This window comes from Perognathus longimembris, chromosome 19 (genome assembly GCF_023159225.1).
Source record: "Perognathus longimembris pacificus isolate PPM17 chromosome 19, ASM2315922v1, whole genome shotgun sequence".
NCBI classification, from domain to species: Eukaryota; Metazoa; Chordata; class Mammalia; order Rodentia; family Heteromyidae; genus Perognathus; species Perognathus longimembris.
Window position 1 is genome coordinate 9134302 of NC_063179.1, and position 24322 is coordinate 9158623.

Genomic DNA, 24322 nt, shown 5'->3' on the forward strand with positions numbered 1-24322 from the left:
TAAAGGTTTTCTTTGAACACATGTAAATTAGGTGTCATGCATATGCAAATTAGACCATTCATTACTTAGGGGCTTATTTTCAGAGTCATCCTAGATGCCTCCATTTATAAACATTTATTAAGCAGCAGGTATAAAACATTAGCTCAATTTTTTTTTTGCCTCTGACTTTCAGACATGAAACAATTTGTGTGTGTGCATGTGTGCGTGTGCATGTGCATGCGTGTGGCACGCGTGCCAGACCTGGGGCTTGAACTCGGGACCTGAGTGCTGCCCCTGAGCTTTTTGTTTTGCTCAAGGCTAGCACTCTACTACTTGAGCTATAGCTCCACTTCCAGCTTTGAGACGGTTAATGGAGATTAGAGTCTCATGGACTGTTTTGCCTGGGCTGGCTTCAAACTGTGATCCTCAGATTTCAACCTCTTGAATAGCTAGAATTATAGGCATAGGCCACTGGTGCCTGCCTGAATCAAATATTGTAATGGTTTTGTGACCTCCTGTAGTGATCCCCAGTTGGTGGAAAACAGGAGGGATTGGAGTTGTCTGTATTCTTTTCCAGGCCTAGACTAGCAGCACCTCCTTACCCTCAAGCAAAACAAACCACATAACCCAGTGAAGCCGGAGCTATAAACAACAAGTCTTTCCTCCACCCCAGATTCTTCTGATTTCTTCCTAGGGGACCTGAATCTAAGCTCTCTGGTCTAAGTCTGGTTACACATAGAAAAGACATATCCAAACTAAATCATCTGGAAAGGCCTTCCCTGTTCTAAACTTCCAATAAATACTAGATTTAAAATGTGTAGGCCTTCTGGGGATTTCTTCAAGGAATTTCAGCACAAGCCTTTGCCAGGCAGCTATAGAAGAGCTTAGGAGAACAATGGTGAACTGTACCCGCCCCTCACCCTCAGGGTAGGAAGTGAGGGTAAAACCAGAAATGAAATGGTGGCAGGGCACAGTGGTACATGCTGGCAATCCCAGTTACAGGGACGGGGAGACAGGAGGCTCTAGAGTTCCAGGACAGCCAGGGCAAAGTTGGCAAGACCTTATCTCAAAAACAAAATATCAACAAAAGGGTTTTTTTTTGGGGGGGGAGGGGGGTTCAAGTGGTAGAGAACTTGCCTGGCATGTCAAGAGGACCCTTGTTCTAATCTGCAGTACTTGAAGGAAGAGAAGAAGTAATTGAAGGGAGGGGCAAAAAGAGAAGAAATGGGACTGGTGCTTACCTTAGACCTGAAATAAGCCCATACAGGACACTGCTTAAAATCAGGGTCTCAAAAACTACATCATATAAACCGTGTACTAGTGGCTCATGCCTATAATCCTAGTTACTAAGGAGGCTGAGACCTGAGGACCATGGTTTAAAGCCAGCCCAGACAGGAAATGTCCTGAGACTCTTTATCTGTAAGCAACCCCCCCCCAAAGCCAGAAATGGGGCTGTGGTTCAAGTGGTAGACCCTTAACCCTGAGTGAAAAAGTTCTTATAAGACAATGCCCAAACCCTGAGTACTGGAACGCATGTGCGCCTGAGCATGCCCTGGCCTCCATATTCCATTACAGAAAAACAAAGGTGTGGCCAGCTATCAGGTCATTACTATTGAGGTTGCATCCTCTCTCCTTAAAAATGACTTAGGTAGAGTGCTAGCCCTGAGCAAAAAGAAGCCAGGGACAGTGCTCAGGCCCTGAATACAAGCCCCAGGACTGGCAACATTAATTAATTAATTTAAAAGGCTGTGCTGTACAATACTGTCAAATAAATGTCCAAACAACTTCCAGGACTCACAGTTCCCTCTCGATGAGGAGGACACTTTCCTGTCCAGGAGAAAGCCATGACAATCTCTCCTCTGCTCAGGCTGAGGCAGCGGGAGGAAGAGGATGCGGCAGTCCTGGGATGTCCCACCTATAGCATTCCTGCTGTCCCCTGCGGACCAGAGGCTGGCTGCCCCTCAAAAACTGTCACCCCACCCGCCGCCACGATGTCCTATCCACTACACCCTCCTCTCCCATCCAGACTGCCCAGTGGACAGGAACTGGCCAAGCGCTCTATGTAAGGGTCGGCGTCAACCCTCTTCAGTGCGTAGCATCTTCCTAACCACATACTTAACCCATGTGCTTACTTCGGGGCTTCCAGCAAGGCTCATTTTCTACGCCTTACCAATCTACCAGCTGCCTCAGAAACAGTGATTAAGGGGGAAAAAAAGTCCTCATTTTTTTAAGCATGTAAGATTTCTCATTGTTCCTAACTATAATTCTGATCTTAAGTTTACAAATCAAAATGTTTTCCTATTATGAATCCTGTAGGAATTGGCTATATATGGGGCTAGCCCTTCTTCAATTTTATCCTTTTCTTCCTCAATGGGGGGCGGGGGGTGTGTGTGTGTGTGTGTGTGTGTGTGTGTGTGTGTGTGTGTGTGTTTGAACTCAGGGCCTGGGCGCTATCCCTGAGCTTCTTTGCTCAAGGCTAGTGCTCCACCACTTTGAGCCACAGCGCCACTTCCAGTAATTGGAGATAAGTGTCTCACGGACTTTCCTGCCCAGGCTGGCATTGAACTGCGATCCTCAGATCTCAGCCTCTTGAGTAGCTAGATTGCAGACATGAGCCACTGTGCTCTGTTTCTTCCTTAATTTAAAAGACTACCTATCTTAAATAAAAGTTGGCATTTCCCTTAAATGGAATATTATTCAGCCGCAAAAAAGAATGGAATACTGCGGCATGGGCCATCTACGTGGGCCATAATACACCAAGCTCTGTGGAAGAAACCAAACACCAAGGTCACACGCGCCTAAGTCCACTTATACAATATGTTCAGAATAGGCAGAACTACAGGTGGTTGCAAAGGTCTGGAGGGAGGTCTGGAGGGAGACCAACTAATGAAAATGTAATGAAAATGTTCCCAAATTTACTATAGTGTCAACTGCATGAATCCTTGGAAATACTCAGAGCGAATGATGCACTCTGAGTGAGTGAATTAGGGCGCAAATAAGCCTCTGTTCTTTTGCATTTCAGACACTGGACAAACTTATGAAAGTTATTAACTAATCAAATCCCAGGTGCTAAAATGTAGCTTTAGTTGCTTTTGCTTTTTAGCTACAGAAAACATCTGCAAACCATTTTAAGATCTGCATCCAACAGAGCAATGAGCCAGTGACACATATTCCTAGCTTTCTTCTGATAGCAGGCCTTGTTTGTGTTCGCCAAGGCATTTACCTCCCTGCAACGAATGTCCCAAAGAGGAGACATCTAAAAGATCTGGTGTGTGTTTTTTGGTTTTGTTTTTGGTGCCAGTACTGGGGCTTGAACTCAAGGCCTACTAGCACTCTTGCTTGACTGTTTGGCTCAAGGCTGGCGCACTATCACTTCTGGCTTTGTGCTAGTAACCGGAGATAAGAATCTCCCAGATTTAGCTGTTGGGATGGCTACGAACCATGTTCCTCAGATTTCCTAAGCAGCGAGGATGACAGGTATGAACTACCAGTGCCAGGCTGTATAGCCTTCTGGAGGCTAACATCCAGCCAAGAAGGCCCAGGGCCATGGACTATTTTCCAAAAGCAAGTTAAGTCCTGCTTCTGGAGAAAGATAGAGTAGGAAAAAAAAATCGAAGTGAGTTATCTTCAAATTTTAATTATAAATACATTTTATACTGGGGAAAAAATAATGCTCAAGTCAAAAGAGCTACAATTGTAAGCTCCCTGGTTGTCTACCAGCATGGGGAGGGAAATTAGGTTAATCGGACAGGATTTGCCCTTTACAAAGCCATGCTGGCAGCAATCCCAGGAGGCGAGGTTTCTTGGGAGTCCTTTGTTACAAAAGCTTCCTGAAACTGGGGACGGCATATGTTGCAAGCCATTGTCACCAGGCTGAGCGACTCGGGGCTCTGCCAGTTAACATCTGTCACTAGCTGTGTGCACGTGAGCCAAGGCAGATGCTAGTGGCAAAACTCCATGAACTCTGACATGGCAGGAAGACGGATCCATTTCACAACAGCGGATCATTCCAGAAGACTCAAATACCGCTGAATTCTCCAGGGTGAGCTACCCTGTTACCCTCACTGCAAGACGCAGGAACACAATTCATTATTTCAAAATCACTGCAAGAGCCACTTGGAACACTCAAAGGGCAGCTTGATTAAAGGCGGAGCCTACCCTCTGAAACGAAGCCACTGTCTTCAGAATTTCTAAGACAGGCCATGTGCTGAATTTATAAATGTAATGTTGAAGTTTTCTGTGAGACTGCACATCTCAGCGATAAAACTCTGCATGGAGAAAACCCTTTGGAGATATCCGCCCCTCCCCCCCCCACATACTCAATAATTCATGGGAATCATCAAAATCATCTTACACATTGCAGTGTGCCAAACAGCTAAGATTTTTATCATAAACAAACTCATGAAAATGTACGGACAAGGATATTAAAGGCCAAATTCCAAAGAGAGACTTCCTCCAAAGGAGTTGTTCCTGCGAATATGCTAAAGTTTATCAATGAGTGGTTCAAGCACAAGAAGAGGTGAGTCCAACACTACAGATGGGGTCTCCTTTAGGTCCTGGGTTCTGGCTGGGACACACAGGCACAGTGGGACAAAACCCACTATAGGGGTTGTTCATGCTCGCTCTTAAGTGTTGCTTTACATCTTTCACCCTATAGCCTCACCCTAGTCCCTGGGGTCTTGGTGGTTCCTGGACTACTGGGTGTTTTTCATTGCTGTTGTTTTGTTCTATCAGCTTGTATAATCAATGGGATAAAAGAAGGTCTCATACAGAAAGCTAACTATGTGTGCTCTTACAAACAACTACAAAATACAGATTCCTACCCTCTTCAAAAGAGAAGAACACGAATTAGCCTTGCATAGCAAAAGGTAAGTTCACAATGGAACAGCCTTTGCAACAAGCATCAGAGTCAAGCTGTATCAACACTTCCAGGTGTAGAAGCAGGAACAAGCCTGTTTCTTAAATGGTTCAAGAAGGCACAGATCTTCCTTGGAAATGTGTTGGGCTGGAATTCACACACAATGCACCATCTTTACTACTTCTGCTGTGCCTGGGAGTGGCTGTCTATAAAAACAACCCCTGGGGGAAAAAAAACCCCACAGACTAAACCACGGACAGGTGTTAGTATTTAAAGCGAAGCTCTCCAGACTGTCTTGCTTCTGACAAAACACTGTGCGAATGGTTCCTTTATGTTTACAGCAGTCCAAAAAGGTACTTGGCCGGAGTGACTGACCACCTGTGTTTTTAAAGAACAGCCTTTGGGAGGAAGACCGTGGATCATGTTTCTACGTACAGAACATGGATTTGGAAAACAAACAAACATCAAAACACAGCCTTCCAAGCCCAACAAATATGTTTTCAAACCATGGCTTCTAGACCAGCCACTGATCCCAAGAGCGTGCTAGAAAGACAAATGTTCAGGCTCTACCCTAGACTGGCTGAATCACAAAAATCTAGGTTGAAGCCCAGGCGTGAATGTTTAATAAAACTTCCAGGGGGTTCCGATGCTGCTCAGGTTTTGTGTTTTTCTCTTTGTGCCAGTCTGAGAGGCTTCAACTCAGGGCCTGGGCACGCTCCTTTAGCTTTTGTTGCTCGAGACTGGCGCTCTACCTCCCAACCTACAGCTCCACTTGTGTTTTTTTTTTGCCAGGCTCATAGACTCTTTAGATCAGATTGGGGAAGATTTCTACAAAGGGGCAGCTGACTGATGCTTTAGGCCCTTCAGCTCTGCAAAGGCCGAGGAAAGGGCGGGAAACTGGCCCAATGTAATACGATGAAACCTGCATTTCAGACAATCTTCACGTGCTAAAAAATATTCTTCAGTTGATTTTCCCAAATAGTGAGAAACCCACCCTTCTTGTAAACAGGCTGTGAGGCCCTCGCTGGCTTGCTTGCTGCTCCTGTGTGGTTAAACACGGGAGCAGTTCCACAGACATTATTGACTTTGCCATGTCACCACACATGTCACTTCAATACAAACAGCTGCCTGGATGTTACTCCCCCCCACCAACTTGAGGTTTCGTTTGCATAGAGCATCATATTCAATCTTAATGGTCCACATAAAACAAAACACTACACATTTCCATTTGATCCCTAGCAGTAACCTAAGTTTGATTTTTTTAGATATCCATTACTTTAAAATGCAGGGGGGAAATCAGATAGTGTAAAATAAAAAGTAGCAATTCACACTTTCACTGCAGTCCTAAGAAACACACATTGCTCAGATGGAAACTTCCAGATAGGCTGCTCTTACAATTCGGTCTCCTGCTTTCTTCAAGGGGACAGCTGCTAGTGATTTGCCCACCACTCTACCCTGGGCGCTTACCAGCAATGCTGGTTTTTCCCAAGGAGAACAAAAGAAACAAGTCAGCCTTAGTCCATGCAGGCTGCGATGACAAATTACCATCCGCCTGGGTGGCTTACGAACAAGAGAAATTCCTTTCTCACAGGTCTAAAATGGAACACCTCCAAAATCAAGGTAGAGTGCCAATTGTGAGCAATAAAAGCTGAAGGACAGTGCCATGAGTTTAAACCTCTAGGACTGGCACAAAGAAAAAAACAATAACACCCAGAAGGCCAGCTTCTCCCAGAGCCCGTGGCTGGCAGGACAAGGAGTAATCCAATGTGAAATAAAAGGCTGGCTGTGCACAGCAGGGCAGAGGGACAAGAATGAGGACCGGAGGAAGACAGACATTAGGGTTTTTCTTCCAGGTAAGCTCGGCCAGCACCTCTCTCTCTCCGTGTGAATAGAATCATCTGTGCTGTTTCTTATGATGAAGATCTCTATCGCGTTCACTGGGGCCTGGGCTCAGGAGATCTGATGGGGGCAAGGAGCCTGTATTTTGAACAAGGGCCACAATAAATGCTTGGCCTGAGCATCCCATTTGCAGAAATAGCAAACGAGTGTTTGGGGCCACTGAACCCAAATAGTCCACTGAGAAGGTGAAGAAGAAAGGTGGTTAGTTAGGGTGATCAAGAGCAAGGTAGAAGCCCTGAGGAATAAAAGGATGAACTCCAGGGCTGGGAATATGGCCTAGTGGCAAGAGTGCTTGCCTCCTATACATGAAGCCCTGGGTTCGATTCCCCAGCACCACATATGTAGAAAACAGCCAGAAGTGGCACTGTGGCTCAAGTGGCAGAGTGCTAGCCTTGAGCAAAAAGAAGCCAGGGACAGTGCTCAAGCCCTGAGTCCAAGCCCCAGGACTGGCCAAAAAAAAAAAAAAAGGATGAACTCCAGAGTCTCTTGTAGATGAAGGGTCTAGTATATGAATGATAGCTGATGGATGGGTGGGTGAGTGGGTGAATAGACGGATGGATAGATGATGGGTGGATAACTGGGTGGGTAGACTGATGGGCCAAAGAACGAGTGGATAAACCAAGGGCACTATACTTCCACAGTAGACACATCAAAGAACTTTGTAAGAAAAGATGTCAAGAAGGCATCTAGCTTAGAAAACCAACTCCAGGCTGTCAGTCACAGGTAACTCTGGCACTTCCTAAGCCCAGCCTGCAAAAGCTGTGCCTCTTGTGGTTCTAATTTCAAGACAACGGTGAGTCTATGAAAAAAATTCTGAACATGCCTACTCACTATATGGCACACACAAAAGATTTTAAAAGACACAGTTGTGGGACAGGGCCAAGGCTCTTGGTAAAAGCTTTCTCCTGAGTTACAACGCGTAGCCAGGGAAGCAGCAGGGGCCTAAGACTGTGAGACCCTGGGAGGAGAAGATGTGACCTTTCTATTTCCCAGGGCAAAACTAGCCACGAGGGGAAAGCAGAGGAGGAGGCGTTTGAAGCTGCAAGTCTTGTCTAACTTCTAAGAAAGGGTAATGGTCATTACAAGTCCATGAATCCTTGGGCCTGCAGACAGAAAAGGAATAAGCAGAGTTAAGATGGTCAAGAGTCAACAATCCCATCCTTGGTCTCACGCTAGCCACCACAGAAACTACAGTGATGAAGTGGAAAGACAAACTCTGGATGCAACCGCTGTGGCTGTCCCTGTGGACTCCTGGGCCAATTAGCATGAAGTGGGTCAATCTCTGTATCATTAATATATGGCTGATGAATGCCTTCTTCTTAGGGCAGTTGTGAGTGCATTACAACAAGCAGATTGGAAGGCACCGATGTGGTTCAGGTAGAAAGACATCCCCAGGCAACTGCCACCTCTTCCCTTCATGCCCTTGAAATCCTGACCATGCCACGAGGCTTTGGCCTCACCAAGGATGGGGAGGGACACGGCTTAGAAACCAAGTGACTCCTTTTCTACCTGTTCACAGGTTGGTTTGCGGGGTGGGGGCGGGGGAGAAGAATGGGAATTCTTTGTGTCAGCACTGGAGAAATCTGGGATGGAACGTTGAACACATGGAAAAGGTCAGAATGGGGCAGCAGGAGGAGAGCAGGGCTTGGCATCACCCAACATTCTGTTGCATCACAAATGCACGACTAGGTCTTGGTAGAGGGCTTACATAATCAATTCACCACATGTACCACTGAGTCTTTAGAAAGATTGGTTCCGAGTAACAGGCCTATAAATGAATTTCCGCAGTGGAACGCAACTCACTCACAGACAGAGAGCCGCCTGAAATGAACAAACGGTGTCTGCCAGTACTACCGAAATTACATGCGGCTCTCGATGGTGCTGTGCCCAATTCCCATAGGTAATTTCTGAATTGTTTTTGTTTCCAAGTCAGGTGGTCACATGTATTTCTCACAAGGTTCTATGTATAAGGTGTATTCTTGAAGCACTCGAGATGAACGCACTGGAATTAGTTTCCTGTGCCACAGTGTGCCCTTGGCAGCTGTCTGCAGGGTTAACACCCACGTTCCTATAGCACAAGCGGAGCTCAGCTCGCAGTGCTCTTCCTGTGTCCCTACGGCCACAGAAGGACAGAGAACAGCTACCTCAGATTTTGAAATGACGAACTTAAAGCGGGGAGGGGCGGGGGGAATCTGAACCAAACTCATCACCCGCCCACTCCTCCCAAGAAACAGAAATGCAAGTTATATGTTTCTGGAGTCTATCAAATGAAATAATTCCCTCAAAAAGTATTCCCTTTTTCTCATTTTACTTCATCCTGGACCTACTGTCTATGGGTGGCTTACACACTTCCAGGGTACAAACAATAGTGAAACTTCCACCAAGATTCTTGAGTAGGTAGTGGTCCTTAGGTAGACTAAACACTTCTTAGGCTGGGTATGGTGACTCACACCTATAATCCCAGCTACTTGGCAGACAGAAATCTGGTGGACTGAGGTTTGAGAACTGCTCTGGCAGAAAGCTAGTGAGACTCCATCTCACTCAGTAGGCTGGGTGTTGTGGCTTGTGCCTGTGGTCCCAGCTACTGGCCATGGGCATAAACTTAAACTCAAGATACTATCTGAAAAATAACAAAAGCAAAAAAGGATGAAGGTGAGGTTTAAGTGGTAGAAGGCCGTCTGGTAGGTACATGGTTCTGAATTCAAACCCTAGTACTTGCTAATCAGGCCCTCTATTACTTGTTAGAGCCTCTAATTCCCCCCACCCCAAATTACCTCTAGTCTGTAGTTTCAACACTTGGGAAGCTGAGGGTGGAGGACTGCTTAAGCCCGAGTTCAAAACCAACCTTAGAAACAGGACACACACACACACACACACACACACACACACACACACACACACACACACACACCCCTTTATTAACATGTCATACAAATAGTCTTAAAGGAGTACCCCACATTCTAATAGCTTGCTGGGCTTCATGCTGATTACAAATGGAGGGTTCATTCATTCATTCATTCATTCAGTACTTTAAGGAGTCCTCCCTGTGACTCAGGCTCTGTTCTTAGTGCTAGAAGCGGAGTGATGTTAACTTGATATTCTCAGAGAGACGGTAGCATGAGTGAAATAAACATAGGCCCGAATGCCAAGACATGGCTAGTTGCAATGGAGAGATCCAGAGGCCTCTTTGAGAAGGTCCCCTCAGCAAGTTCACTCCTGAATGAAGGCGGGGCGCTCAACCCATCTCTGCAGGAACCAGCTCAGCTCTCAAGGCTGCTAAGGGGAAAAGGCTGGCCAGAGTTTCTGCCCAGGTTGAAATAAGTGGTCTGTCCTCACAAAGCTATGCAGCTTTGTAAATATGCATGTATTGAGTTAGTTCTGGAGCTATGTATACTAATAAACTTGCCTTCCTTCCTTCCTTCCTTCTTCCCCCCCCCCCCCCCACCCCACTGCCAACTTCCTTCCTTCCTAGGAAAATAATTAATTTCCATCTCGGCCACAAGAGGACTCACTTTATTCCTCAGAGATCTAAAGAGTTGGGAGCATCCAAAGTTTTACTCAGAGCAGGGAAGTTAGACAAGCTGCATTCTCCTTGGTTTGGAAAGCAGAGCTGGAAGTCCCACTGGTGTTCTGTCTCTGCCACTGCTCTAGGGAACTCCATGGCTGGTGCTTGCTGTCCATCGCAGGGATACTGCCAGGATGGACAGCAAAATGTGGCCGACACAGAGAATTGGAGAGCTTCCTAAGTCACCGCAGCCTTGGTAGCCCCGCTGTACCATCAAGAAGGAAGTAACAGTCCAAGACTAACCCGTGGGACTCTACTGAAGTTTCAACAAAAGTCACAGTCCTAATTTAAAAAAGGATCCGTCACTAGTAGTGGGTGTCCCTCTTTCCTGCCACATTTGGGATGGCCGCATAGGCCCCTCTCACACTGAGAAGCGCCCTGCACTCACCCAGGGCAGCTCTGCACAGCCCTGAGGCAGAGGTGACCCACAGTGCTCAGCTGACCTCGGCTATTCACAACCAGCAATGAAGCCGGGTCTCTTGACATTGTTGATGGCTTAAGAAAACAGGCTAGCTTCGAGCTCGGTCACTCAGGTTTCAGTCTCCTGAGTAGCTAAGAGTTATAAGCATGAGCTACCATGTCCGGGCTGGTTTTTGTTTTTTTAAATAGTACATGCAGGAACGTATAAGAAGAAAGTGGTTTTTCACATAAACGCACAAAGAATTACTGATTATTCACCTCAGCGTTTTTTGTGTGAGGTGATTAACAACCTTTGAAGGGCTGGGTGTGCTCGTAGCTCACATTTGTAATCCCAATTAATCCAGGAGGCAGAGATATGAAGATCTCAGTTAAAGCTCAGCTGGGACAAAAAGGTAACAAGATTCCCTAGGCTAGCAGTGGCAGGACACACTTGTAACCCCAGCTACACAGTAGAAAGAGGCTCCAGATAGGAGTGTAAGACCCTATCTGAAAAATAAGTAAAAGTAAAAAGGGCTGGAGGATTGGCTCAAGTGCACAGTCCTGAGTTCAAACCCCACTACCATCCCATCCTCCCCACCCTCCCCCCCAAAAAAACCTTTAGAAATAGGTAGTAGAGTGGGTTGGGTGGCATTATGTATATAATTAATCATGCATGTAATTAATTGCCACTAAATGAGGCATTTAAAACTGGTTAAATGTGAAATTTACATAAAAACGGTAGATTGTATGTGATTTACATAAACATGTTCTACAATAAACAACATACACCCAAAATAATAGAAGAAAATCCAAGCTCTAAAAAGGAAAAGAAAAATCAACTCTACATTTATTTTTTTCTTTCAACTTAAATCTGAATATTTGTAGACTATCATGACAAATTCTTTAGCCACCCATCAAAAAAGAAAAAAAAAAACCTGAAGGATTCTTACAGCTGTTAGTAACAACTGAATTATAGTAAAAATTACCAAAAGCCTGAAGAGATTTACAGACACATTTTGGTTCCCAACTAGAATGCAAGTAAAAGAAAATGTCTTCTGTACATATTTCCTACAAGTTCCTGTAAGAATTTTTAAATTCTTACCTTAAAATTCTAATCTTAAAATAATGAACTTGCCAATGATAAGCTGGAGTAACACCAAGCTAAAACAGGGAGTCGGGTACTGCCCATGGCTCACATCTGTAATCCTAGCTACTAAGGCGTTGAAGATCTGAGGACCATGGTTTGGCCAGTCTGAGGAGGAAAGTCTGTGTGAGACTCTTACCTCTACATAATCACCAAAAAGTAGATCTATGGCTCAAGTGGTAGAAAGCTAGCCTTGAGCAAAAAAAACTCAGGGACAGCACCAAGGCAGTAAGTTTAAACCCCAGGACTAGCAACAAATAGGTAGGTAGGTAGGTAGGTAGGTCGATAGGTAGGTTGGAAAGAAGGTAAGTAGGACGGAAGGAAAGTAGGTGGACAGATAGACAAAAAGGCATTGTGAGGCAGAGCCACGGGAATTGCAGCTCTTCAACTCTTTTTTTATCTTAAAAAAGTAGTGATTTTGCCCAGCACCGGGGGCTCATACCTGTCATCCTAGCTACTCAGGAGGCTGAGATCTGAGGATTGTGGTTCAAAGCCAGACTGGGCAGGAAAGTCTGTGAGACTCTTGGCCACCAGAAAACCAGAAGTGGTGCTGTGGTTCAAGTGGTAGAGCGCTAGCCTTGAGCTGAAGTGCTCAGGGACAGTACATAGGCCTATAGAGTTCAAGCCCCGACCAAAAAAAAAAGGTGATTTTTTTGTGTGTGTGGCTTTACTGAGTCCATAGGTTAATTTTCATTAAGGCTGAGATTGTTATACAAGGACATCTGAGCCTTGACATCCATACTGGGCCCAAATGTAAACAATGTTAATGTTCCTTTCCTCATAGGAAAAAAAAATACATAAGCAAGCTGTCCCTATTAAATAAAAATACTTTTACATACCAAAAAAAACAAAAAAAAAAGAAGTAGAGACTGCAAGACTGAGAAGGAAAAAGGATGCGCATTAAAAAAAATAAATAAAAGCAAAAGAATCATGTCCAGGCCAGCTAACTAGAAAGGGCTGTCCTCTTTGTCCCTAATGATACTACTTTAGCATGAAAAATACTGCTCCCAAACTCCTTTTTCCTCCATCTTCACAAGTTGGGCTGTCCCTCCCTCTGGTCCCCCACTTTGCCCACAATTTGGGCTGGCATTGTTCTTGAGCCCCCGCGGGCCCCACTTCCAGGCTCCCCCGCCCCCCTTTGGAGGCCTGGGCAGCTGTTGTTCATTCGCATCCCGTCTGGGTACAGAAGAAGCTGGTGGTGACACCAGTTTCCTCCAGCCGCCTCCTCACTCGGGCAGCTGCCTTGCCCCACAGCTGGCTCGCCTGCGCAGCCCGGAATGCAGCCTCCTGGCGGTGACAAGCCCGGCGTTCCTGAGCTCTGTGATGAAGTTAACTCTGCTGAGTACTTAAGACCTGCCACCAGACCACCACAGTCAGATCTGACTCTGTCCCCCTAGAGTGGGATCATAATGAGTTCCAGGTTTCCAGTTCCTCCTGGTGCTGAGGGTTTGCAGGTCCAGCGGTCACCCGACTGGCAGAGACTTCGGGTAACAGGATTTGTGCAGGCTGGTTACCGAGGAGGTGGTTGGGAACCGAGGTCGAGACAATGTCCAGCTGGGGGTGGGTGGCTCACGCCCATAATTCTTCCCAGCTACCCAGGAGGCTGAGATTTGAGGATCACAGTTTGAAATCAGCCAGGGAGGAAAGTCTATGAGACTCTTATCTCCAAGTGAACACCAAGGAGTTGCAGGTGGAGCCATGCCTCCAAAGGTAGATGCCCGTCTCGAACAAAAAAACTAAGGAACATTGCTCAATCCCTTAGTTTAAGCCCTGGTACTAGTGCATGCGTGCATACACACACACACACACACACATACATACACACACACACCAAAAAAGCCAACACTGCCCATGGTGATCCAGGGACACAAAAAAATCACCAACAGGCAAACCCAAATGGAAACAAAAGCAAAAAGGCAAAAGAAATTCTATAAATGGGTGTTAGGTGGCTCATGCCTATAATGTTAGCTACTCGGGGCCAAAATCTGAGGGTCATGGTTTAGCCCAGGCAGAAGAGTCCAACAGACTCTATCTCCATTTAATAATAAAATGCCAGACTAGAGGTGTGGCTCAAATGGTAGAGTGCCGTCTGTAAGCAAGAAAGCTCCTATGCCGCCTCCTCAAACGCAGCTAGATAGGGCAAAAAAGAGGATGAAAATATCAAAGAAATGCAATAAAAATCCACCCAGAGAACAAACCCATGACCAGGTTTCACACAATTAGACACACGGCATTAACTCCAACTTTTGCCAAAAGCAAAAGGTCAAACTAGAAAGTTCAGAGCTGGCTTTAAGCGAGAGGTGTGACCATTAGTAATTACTAATCTTAGTAATTACTACCAAATCTCTCACCTCTGAACAAGTCTGACTCTCTCAGGTGCTGGAGACAACTTGAAAGCCAAATCTAGTCATACTTCTTACAAACCAAATAGAAAGGGACAAGTCTACCACTACTTAGAGGTTTGGATGGTTAAGCTCCAACCAGGAAACATTTTGGAAGCCTCCAACTGAAGATGATTTACAAAGAAAATCAACTATACTCCATGCAGGGTAATAGCCTTGATGAACTTGCTGGAGTACACGCTTTACAACTAGCAAATGAGTATCACTGTTAATGATGTCTCAGAGCAATCCAAACAGTTTTTACTAGAAAAAAGATAACAATTCAGTCTCTTCATGCAAAAGATTCCACAACATTCCTAAGGTTGTTGGAGTGATGACCCAAAGTGCCTTCGAAATGTTCCAGAAAAAATAAATGTTCATTTTGGACCATACCTCTGTCACACAGTGTTGTGCTTGTTTGCTTTCCTTCTTTTTCTTTTTTTTCTCTTTCTCTTTCTCTCTCCTTCCTTCCCTCCCTTGCTTTGTTGTAGGTCCCAGGCCTTGAACTTGGGGCCTGGACGCTGTCCCTGAGCTTTTTTGCTCAAGGCTGGTGCTCTACCATTTGAGCTATCGTTCCATTTCCACCTTTTGGTAAATAATTAGAGACAGGAGTCTCACAGACTTTCCTGCCCAGGCTCACTCAGATCTCAGCCTCCTAAATAGCTAGGATGACAGGTCTGAGCCACCAGCACCGGGCTACAAATGTTGAGCTTTTCGCTCTCCTTGCACTCTTGAGGAATGAGAACATTAAAAACAAACAAACAATTCTTCTAAAACTGTCTACAGCTTGTTGTCCCAGCCAACAACTCATTTCTAACTCACAGGAGACAAAGTGAGCAAGCTCTGAGCCCCAGGAAGGGTTGGGAGGCCATGGAGATGTCCTTTCCCTGTTGTTTATTCCACCTGAAAGTACTTCACAGAGAAGGTAACAGGTTCCAAGTCAAAGGGGACCATCTCGGTCCACTACATTCCCAGCCTCAAATGTGAAAGTGGAATGCAAAACTGACTGAGTGTCAATACAAGATGCAAGCAAGGCCTTTCCTCACCTGGAACACGGGGCTCTCAGGAGGCGCCACTGAAGGACTGTAGTTACGCATGGTTCTGCCTGGTCTCCAATGCCAGACACACATTCATTCATTCATTCATTCATTCATTCATTCATTCATTTCATACCAGTATCACGGCCTCACTCGGGGCCAGAGGAAAAATTTTCTGATTGTACTGGAAGTCCTCTTTCCCTTAGTTTCTCAGAAACGCCGATATCCTTGACACCCTCTGATAGCATCACCACGTTGGGCAAAAGGTCTCAAGACCCCTTCCCAACCGATAGTTGAGCATGATGGTTGATAACTATCATGGGAAGCATAAATTGAAGATTGCAGGCCAGGCAAAAAGGAAAATTGTACCTCAAAAAAAGGGGCCAGAACCTAAAAATAGACAGAGGGCTGCCGAGCAAGCAGGAAGCCCAAGTTCAAACCTCTTTCAGAGAAGAATAAAGGAATGAGCTCACCATCATCCCCTTCCATCTGCTCCTGGCAGAGCTGACAGCTCTCACTGAACCCAGCAAAGGGTTCAAGTGTCACAGAGCAGTGACTGTGAGTCACAGGGAGGGAACAGCACTGAAGGAAAGGTGGAGTTGTCCTGAGGAGGAGCCCCTCTCCCCTAGGTTAGGTATGAATGGAAAAGCACCCCAGCACCTGCAGGTCCCTGGGCTGAATGCTGTGTGATTCCAATCCTAGGATGCACCTGAGGTCATCACAATCACAGAACCAGAAGAGGAAAGGGTGGTTACCAGAAGCCAAGGAAAGCAGCAGGAACACGTAGGGCTTGCAAATCAGGTTGCAAATCAAAACAGGTCTAGAGACTGTCTGCAGAGCAAGAAGAAAGAAGAAGGAAGGAGGAAGGAGGAAGAAGGAAGAAAGAAGAAGGAAGGAGGGGGGAATGAGGGAGGAGGTAACAAACAGTACAAGAAATGTATCCAATGCCTAATGTATGGAACTGTAACCTCTCTGTACATCAGTTTGACAATAAAAATTTTAAAAAAAAGAAGGAAGGAGGGAGAAGGAGGGAGGAGGAGGAGGAAGAGGAGAAGGAGAAGCAGCAGCGCAGCAGCAGCAACAACAACAACAGCCAGAAGAGGAGTTGTGTTCAAGAGCTACAGCACCAGCCTTGAATAAAAAAGCTAAGGGAGAATTCCCAGATCCTGAGTTCAAGCCCCAGCACTGGCACCAAAATGGAGAAGTTAGCCTACTCTCAAAATCATCAAAATATACTCAAATGAACCCATTTCTGGACTTACATATTTTTATTCCATGACAGGACTTTACACTAAAAAATGGTCATCAGCAGAGGTAGCATCCTCAGGTGCAAAGGAACCTTCTTCCGTGGTTTGCCAGGGAGGATCGATCAGCTCGGGGCAGTGGTTGCCAAGCACCACACCAATCAATCATTCTGTTATGGACTTGATGTCCTTAGCACCACCCCTGATCCTGTCACCCCACAATTCACAGATTGAAATATTAGCACCAAATACAATGGCATGAGAAAGAAGGAGAAATGAGACCAAACGGTGGAGCCTATGTGACTAGAACTGTTGTAAGAGACCTCAGAGAGCTGCCCTCTCCCTTCCAACTTACGAGGACCCAGCAAGGTGGCCGCCATGTGTGACCCCTTACTAGACAATCAGCTGCCCCCTTGACCTTCAACCTCCTGGCCTCCCCCACTGTGACAAAGAAATTTCTCATTCATAAACCACACATACCTTCTAGGGTGTTCTGCGTTGGTAGCTAGAAAGGACTAAGACACTATGAAAGTTGAAGAATCTTAGGAGACAGTGATAAGTGAATTGGAAAATATCAATCCATTTGACCTTTATCTGCATGCCACACTTCTGATAATGGGAAGAAAGGAAATGTGGGGAAAATATCTGGGAAGGGAACCAGGGAAGGTCTTCTGACCCAGAAGACTGGTTGGGACAGTCTGAAGGAGGATTACACTACCTGCGCCACACACGTTAGGTGTGCACCGGCCTCGGGGTTCCGTGTTATCAGTCTGGGGAGAGCCGGAGAGGCATGTATGCCCAGGGGCAGTAGAACAAACAGGTCAGGATGGCACTAAGGACCTGTTCTTACCTGACCATAGTCTGTCCCGAAGACAACGACACCCTCTGCGCAGGAATTTACAGTGCTTGGAAAATGCTGGCCATTTTCTCTCAGCCAGACGCGCGTTCCCTGTAAAACAAACAAAGAAACACACTTCAGCTGTGTCAAAACACCACTCTCAAAATGACGAGGGGTCCTACTAGGCTTAAGAAAAACAAAACAGCAACAACGATCTTTTGAGAAAACAAATGTCTTTGTCAAGCAAGCAAAGAAATCATCTTTAGCACACTCCTCCTTCCACCCACAAGTGTGTGTGTATATGTGTGCATGTGTGTGTGTGTGTGACAGAGAGAGAGAGAGAGAGAGAGAGAGAGAGAGAGAGAGAGAGGTCCACCCACAGCAAAAGCAAACAGCAGTCCCTGTGATCCTACCATGATCCTACCATGCCAGTGACTTAGCTATGTGATCTCACCTCACCCAAGCACCCTCTAAGTTGGATATCCCCATCTCACAGAAGGGGCTGAAGCTTGACACAGGGGAGGACCCAGGTCCCAGAAACCAAGCTACAAATGTCACCCGGTCACTACACTGCTCCATTGCCTTTGGGACCCGGTGCCTCCATGCGCCCAGGGCACAGCTGCATACACAAAGCCAGGCACCTGAGGCGCACACCTGTGAGATCAGAGGATGGCAGCTGGAAGCCAACCTGGGCGGGTGGGAAAGTTCGTGGGACTCTTCCATGACCCACCAAAACCCCAGAAGTGGAGCTGTGGCTCACGTGCTAGAGTGCTTTTTAGCCGCGAGCAAAAGGGATTAGTGATAGTGCCCAAGTCTTGAGTTCAAGCTCTGGTACTGGCACCAAAAGAGAAAAGAAGAAAGCTGCACAACTCATGTCCTACTTGAGCCCAAAACATATACTAACTGGCACTCCTAGACACGGGGCCAGAGTTTCTAATTAACATAACACTCAGTCTGCCAGAATGACATTTTCTGGGATGCCACCTGACACTTCAAGGGCAACACAGGGTGGAACTGTAGCCCAAGAGACCACGGCTTCCAGATCCCATTGCTTTAACCTTGGACTTTTTGGGTTTCTTTTTTTGGCCCTGACCTTGTTTCCATTCTTGATTTTCCCACTGGACAAATGGCCAGTGTTTTTTGTAGTGACTCTGGTAAGGCTTCAATTCAACTCCTAATCCCATACTCATCTAACACAGCATAATGATTTATCTCCTTAAAATGACTCAAAATAAATCAAAAGCATTCACACATCTGCCAACAATTGAAATATAAGAGATTTCTGTCTCTCTATGCCATTTTCCGGAGGAGGAAAATCTAAGAAGATACAAGAATTTGGAGTCAACAGCTCTTCCTAGTTTCAAACCCAGCACTTACTGTCACTGCTGTTAGTCAATCTCCAGTTGGATAACAGCAATTGGGGCCCTATCAGCTAGACCCTCGCCTGGGTCACAGAAGGAGAAGATATGTACTCAGAAGGTTCTATAAGCATTTCCAAGATGAGGTGGCTGGAGGCCCCAAGATTCAAATGGACCAGGCCCCTTGACTGCTGCCACTGTTCCAGCACGCCCATTATAACCCTCTCTCGGCTTTCGGCAAAGACATCCAATCCTCCTGTTACGGAGACTTTAGGCTACTTACTCACCCACTGTGAAGGTGAAAGTAGCTGCTCCGATGTCAGACCTGAGCCTATTTAAAGAACTCACAAGAACCCAAGGGTTGGTTAGTCACAGCCCTTGGACGCCAGCTTTGGGTTGAGACCCCAGTGAGGATGGAAAGAATGGCACAGGTGCTGTCGATCCTGATTTCTTTATTCACAAACAGCTGCTTCCCAAAAGAATATTTACTTCAGGCATCTGCTACAATGACTCTCTCAAATATCATTCTATACCCTGACCTCATTACTGATAATGGCCCAGAAAAAGGCTGCCAAGTGACTGAGCAACTTCCTTTACCTACTTTAATTCCACTTTTCATAGACTGCAGCAGTTGGTGCTTTGAAACACTGCCATGCACACCCATAGCTACACATCAGGAAACTTCCAGAATCACAGAATCACTTGGTACCCCGTAGGTTAAAATCAGGAAATGACTGAGAGTGAGCTTCCATGCCAGAATCTCCACAGCTTTGTTTGCTGTGCCCCTCGCCCAGGTCATTTCCATCCTAAAGAATTCCACATTCCATTTCCCAATCTACTCAAAGCATATAGTCAGGCAGGCACTGGTGGCTCATGCCTGCAATACTAGCTACTCGGGAGACGGAGATCCGAGGATTGAGGTTCAATGCCAGCTCAGACAGCAGAGTCCATAAGCCTCTTATCTCCAAAAGACTGAATGAAAAGCTGTGGCTCGATTGGTGGAGCACTAGCTTTGAACAAAAACACTCAAGGATAGTACCTAGGCCCCGAGTTCAAGCCCCAGTACCAACACACACACACACACACACACACACACACACACACACACACACACACACACACACACACACACACACCTTGTCTTATTGGTAAGAATGTAATTAAGGTTTTTCTGCTAGGAGCTGGTGTCTCATTCCTGTAAGCCTAGCTATATACTCAGGAGGCTGAGGTGTGAGGATCACAGTTTGAAGGCAGCCTGAGCAGAAAAGTCCATGAGACTCTAATTACCCAGCAAAAAGCCCAAGGTAGAAACAAGTGTGCCTCATGCAGTCTCTACCCATCTTGAGTGAGAAATGTAATGGACAGTGCCTAGGCCCTAAGTTGAAGCCCCCCAATATGTGAACACACCAAAAGATTTTTTTTAAAAAGGAAAAAGAAATTAAAATTTTCTTATACATTACCAAACTGTAAAATGTAACCAGCACTACAAACCTCCGCTCTTTGTGAGGCCACGGGGGAACAGTTCCCAGACCCACCCCGCAGTCCCTTTTCCTCACTTTGAACCTCCTGCTTCTCTTTCCACCCCCCTCTTTGAAAGCACCTCACAGCCTTTTGTTGACACAGCCCTAGGGATCAAACAGACAGCTCAGCCTCAGCAGTCAAAGGTCGCTTTCAGCAAGTGTGAAGAGCTGCCCGATAAGCAAGCTTCCAGCAACTTCTAATCTAGAGCCTGCTGACCAGCCCTCCAGGTCTGTGATAAATGCTCCCAAGACACACACTTTGTTCTTTGCAATTTTCACAGAATCCCGGATTGTAAAGTAAAACCCTGAACCTGATCCTCTGGCACAGACTGTTCTTGGTGGTTTCTCCGAGCCTCCGATCTTCCTACCTCTACTCTATTAGAACAAAACACATGTGCCCAGGCCCCAGGGAGGCCACCCAAGCATCCGAGAGCCAAGTCACTGGCAGACATTCACCAGATCTTCCAAGTTAGAGAGGGGAAGAAACTCTGCTTCCCATATGCAAGCCATTAGATTCTGTCGTCATTAAGTAAGGCTGATAATTTAATATGCAGTACAGGCAACCTAACATACGGAGAAATCTACAATATGTGAGTAAAGCTTGCCTCTATACCCAAGCGAAACATGTTTGGGTGTAAGGTAAATATTTTATTGAAACTTAGAGTTCTCATTTTAATCTCTGAGATGGCTACTGGGATGTTAAGCTCCAATAACTAAAAACTTTTCTGAACATAGTTATCAGCAACTTCTCAGGACAAAGCATTTTCACATGGATAAATTCCCATCTCCTTTGATCTTTACAGCAACCCTGTAAGACAAAGAGGCAAGTAATACCATCCCTTTCTGTAAAATGCAGGTTCCATTTTCTACTGCCAAATAATGATTTCCTGACTATAATTAAAAAAAAAAAAAAAAAAGACAGCCAGGCATCCATGGTTCATGTCTGTAATCATAGCTACTTGGAGGCCTGAGATGGCGAGGATCACAGTTCAAGGCCATTCTGGGTGGAAAGTTCTTAAGATACTTCTTTCTCATCCATACCAGGGTACAATGATACAGGCCCTCACTCACTTGTCATCCCCAAACTACTACGTGGGAGGTTGAGAATGTGAGGATTGCCTGGGAAGAAAAGTCCAGGAGATTCTATCTCCAAGGAGGGAAGCTAAGGGTGGTGGCTTGTATCTTTAGGCAACAATGGGAAGCCTAATGCAGTTGGATCACAGATCAGACATTGCCTAGATGGGCAGTGAGACCTAGAGACAAAAAGGGCTTGGGGCATGGTTCACATGGTGGACTGGTGGCCTAACAAGCTCATTGCCCTATAATCAAACAAGCTTGAGGCCTTGCATTCAAATCATACACACACACACACACACACACACACACACACACACACACACACACTTCTAAAAGTTGCTAAGAACATAGGAAACTAGTGGGTATACAAATGCTACATCCACTTTGGAAAACATTTTGGCAGTATCTTCCAGGAAAATCACAACAACAACTAAACATTATCTTAACATATATGTTTGCATGCTGAAAAGGGAAAAAAAAATTCAGCCGTACTGGGGCTTGAACTGAGGGCCTCTCACTGGCTAGGGAGGCACTTTACCGCTTGACCCATGTCTCAATCCTTTTGGTTTTCGTTTGTTTTTGACAGAGGGTCTCTTGCTTTTGCCTAGGTTGGTGTGAGACCCTAATCTTCCTCCCTCTGCCTCCTAAGTAGCTAGGATTATAAGCATGAGTTACCATTCCCTAACCTCTGGAAGGAAAAACTATAAACAAGTCCTTGTACAAGTATTCGTAGCAGCATTATTTCTAATATCACAAACCAAAACTCAAATGTGTATCAGCTGGGGTAGAGATAAACAAAACATCTCTATACAATGGCACTCCACAGTAAAAATGTAAACAACAATAACAAAGTAATCACTGATATGTTCCATCATTTTCAAACAAGGATGAGCCTCAAAATCTCAAGTGCTGATAAAAAAGATAAAAGAAAGATAAAAAGAAAAAAAATATGGTAAGGAACTGGAGGTATGGTTCAAAGGGTAGTGCATTAGCTTAAACAACAATACAACAACAAAAACCTGAGAAACTCCTTAAGGCCCAGAGTTCAAGCCTCAATACCAGCACAAAAACACATGGTAAGTTGAAGAATCTGAACACAAGAAAACTTCTGGAAAAGGCAAGTTCAGAGATACAGACTGCAGATGAATGGATTCCTGGAGCCTGAGTGAAGAGGGGAAGAAGAATTGTTCTAAAACTAGTTTGTAGCAATAGCTGTGGACCTGTATAACTATGTTAAAATCATTCCTCTGTGCCCCATACGCTGACCATTCCAAATCACTGAAGCGCAACTTCTTAACCACTCTATGTAATCATAGAATAGAAACACAACCCAGCCAGGTGTGATGACACATGCCCGTAATCCCAGCACTCAGGAGGCTGAGGCAGGAGTATTGTGGGCTCAGGGACAGCCTGAGTGAGCTAGAGAGTGAACCTTTTCTCCAAGAACAAAGTAAGAAAAAGAGAGGTTCAAAATGAGTAAGTATTGAGACCAAATGTACCAGGTGCAGATGGCTCACTCCTGTAATCCTAGCTACTCAGGAGGATCTAAGGATCTAGGTTTGAAGCCACCCCAGGCAGGAAAGTTCTGTGAGATGCTTATCTTCAATTAATCACCAGCAAACCAGAAGTAGAGCCATGGCTCAAAGTGATAGGGCATTAAGCCTTGAGCAAAAAAGCCCAGGGAAAGTGCCCAGCCCAAAGACCAACGGAATAATAATAATAATAATAATAAGAAGAAGAAGAAGAAGAAGAAGAAGAAGAAACCACATTAAAACTCTGTACATCCCATGCTTCAGTACCTGATTTCTAGTAACAGAGTTGGGGGGTGGGTACTAGGAGACCACCTGAGAGATTTCAGGGCGCTCAGAGCGGTTTATCAGCTCCCAGCCCACTGAGCTGAGTCAGAAAGCCTCAATCTACTATCTCACTCCTGGAATGCCATCTGCTCATCCTTAAGACTCAGAGGACAACTCATTTTAGGATGCATAGGAGGAATTAATACAACCATATACAGTTGCAGAAAATCTAGTAGCCAAAAAAAAGTTTTCCGTTTTTTGCCTGGCAAGACCTGGCTGGGAACACCTCTGATGCAGAATCCAGGGAGGAAGGAGGGGGCTGGCTCTGTAGGAATTCCAGGACCTGGAGTTGAATTCTATGTTGTAGGACTGTGGACTTCAAAAGCACATGTTCTCCTTTCTCCTCTTTTCTGTTAGGAGCAGGTGATCCCTTTTCAATATATTACCACCCCCCTCCCCCACACCATCCCCTTCTCCTCTTTTTCTCTCTTGATACTGGGCTTTGGATTTGCTAGGCTGGCACTCTACCCCTCGAGCCATGACTTCAGCCCTTTGTGCTTTGCTTTTCAGATAGGGTATCCCAGCAGAGCCTATAGTCCAAGTCTAAGCCCAGCCTGGATTTAATTCTCCTATATGTCCTTCCAGTAAAGCAGGTATGACAGGCAGACACCACCACACCCAGTTTTTATTGGATGAGATGGGGGAGAGGTTGTCTTTCAAATCTTTTTCCCAGGCTGACCTTGAATCATGTTCCCCTGTTCTCAGTCTCCCAAACAGCTAAGATTATAGGAATTAACCATTGTGTCTGTTGTTTTGTTTTCATTTTTCTTTTAAAAATTCTTATCACTCAAATCCACATCAAGGAACACGTGGTTTTCATAATATAAAGTTCTAATACAGATTTCCTAGCACTGGTGCTATTTCTATTTTAGACAGGATATTTCTTGGTTAGGGACCAGGCAATCATGTTATGTCATGCTCTACAGTGAGACAAACTTGTAGAGATATTTATCAGTGGACAGAAGTTTCAACACTATCTATTGTCAGTGAACTAATTTCTTGTGGGCAGGCTCTGGGCTAAATCCAGTGAATATCACCAGCCACACGAAGTAGGATCTTTCTAGATAAATCTCACCAGGGGCACTAGCCTTTTGCCTGATTCACATTACTAAGGAGCGCCACTACAACCTAAGTCAAGACATCTGACGAGGAGCTGGTGGCCTGCCG

The 24322-nt window shown here is 45.5% G+C and overlaps 1 protein-coding gene across 1 annotated transcript in view; it reads right to left on the reverse strand.

Moving 5' to 3' along the window:
• Positions 1-24322, reverse strand: part of Myo10 (myosin X) — a 192192-nt gene that overhangs the window by 134659 nt on the left and 33211 nt on the right. Inside the window, exon 2 of the mRNA XM_048368041.1 lies at positions 17357-17455. Within this exon, the coding sequence (XP_048223998.1) occupies positions 17357-17455 (99 nt within the window). The remainder of the gene's footprint in view (positions 1-17356; positions 17456-24322) is intronic.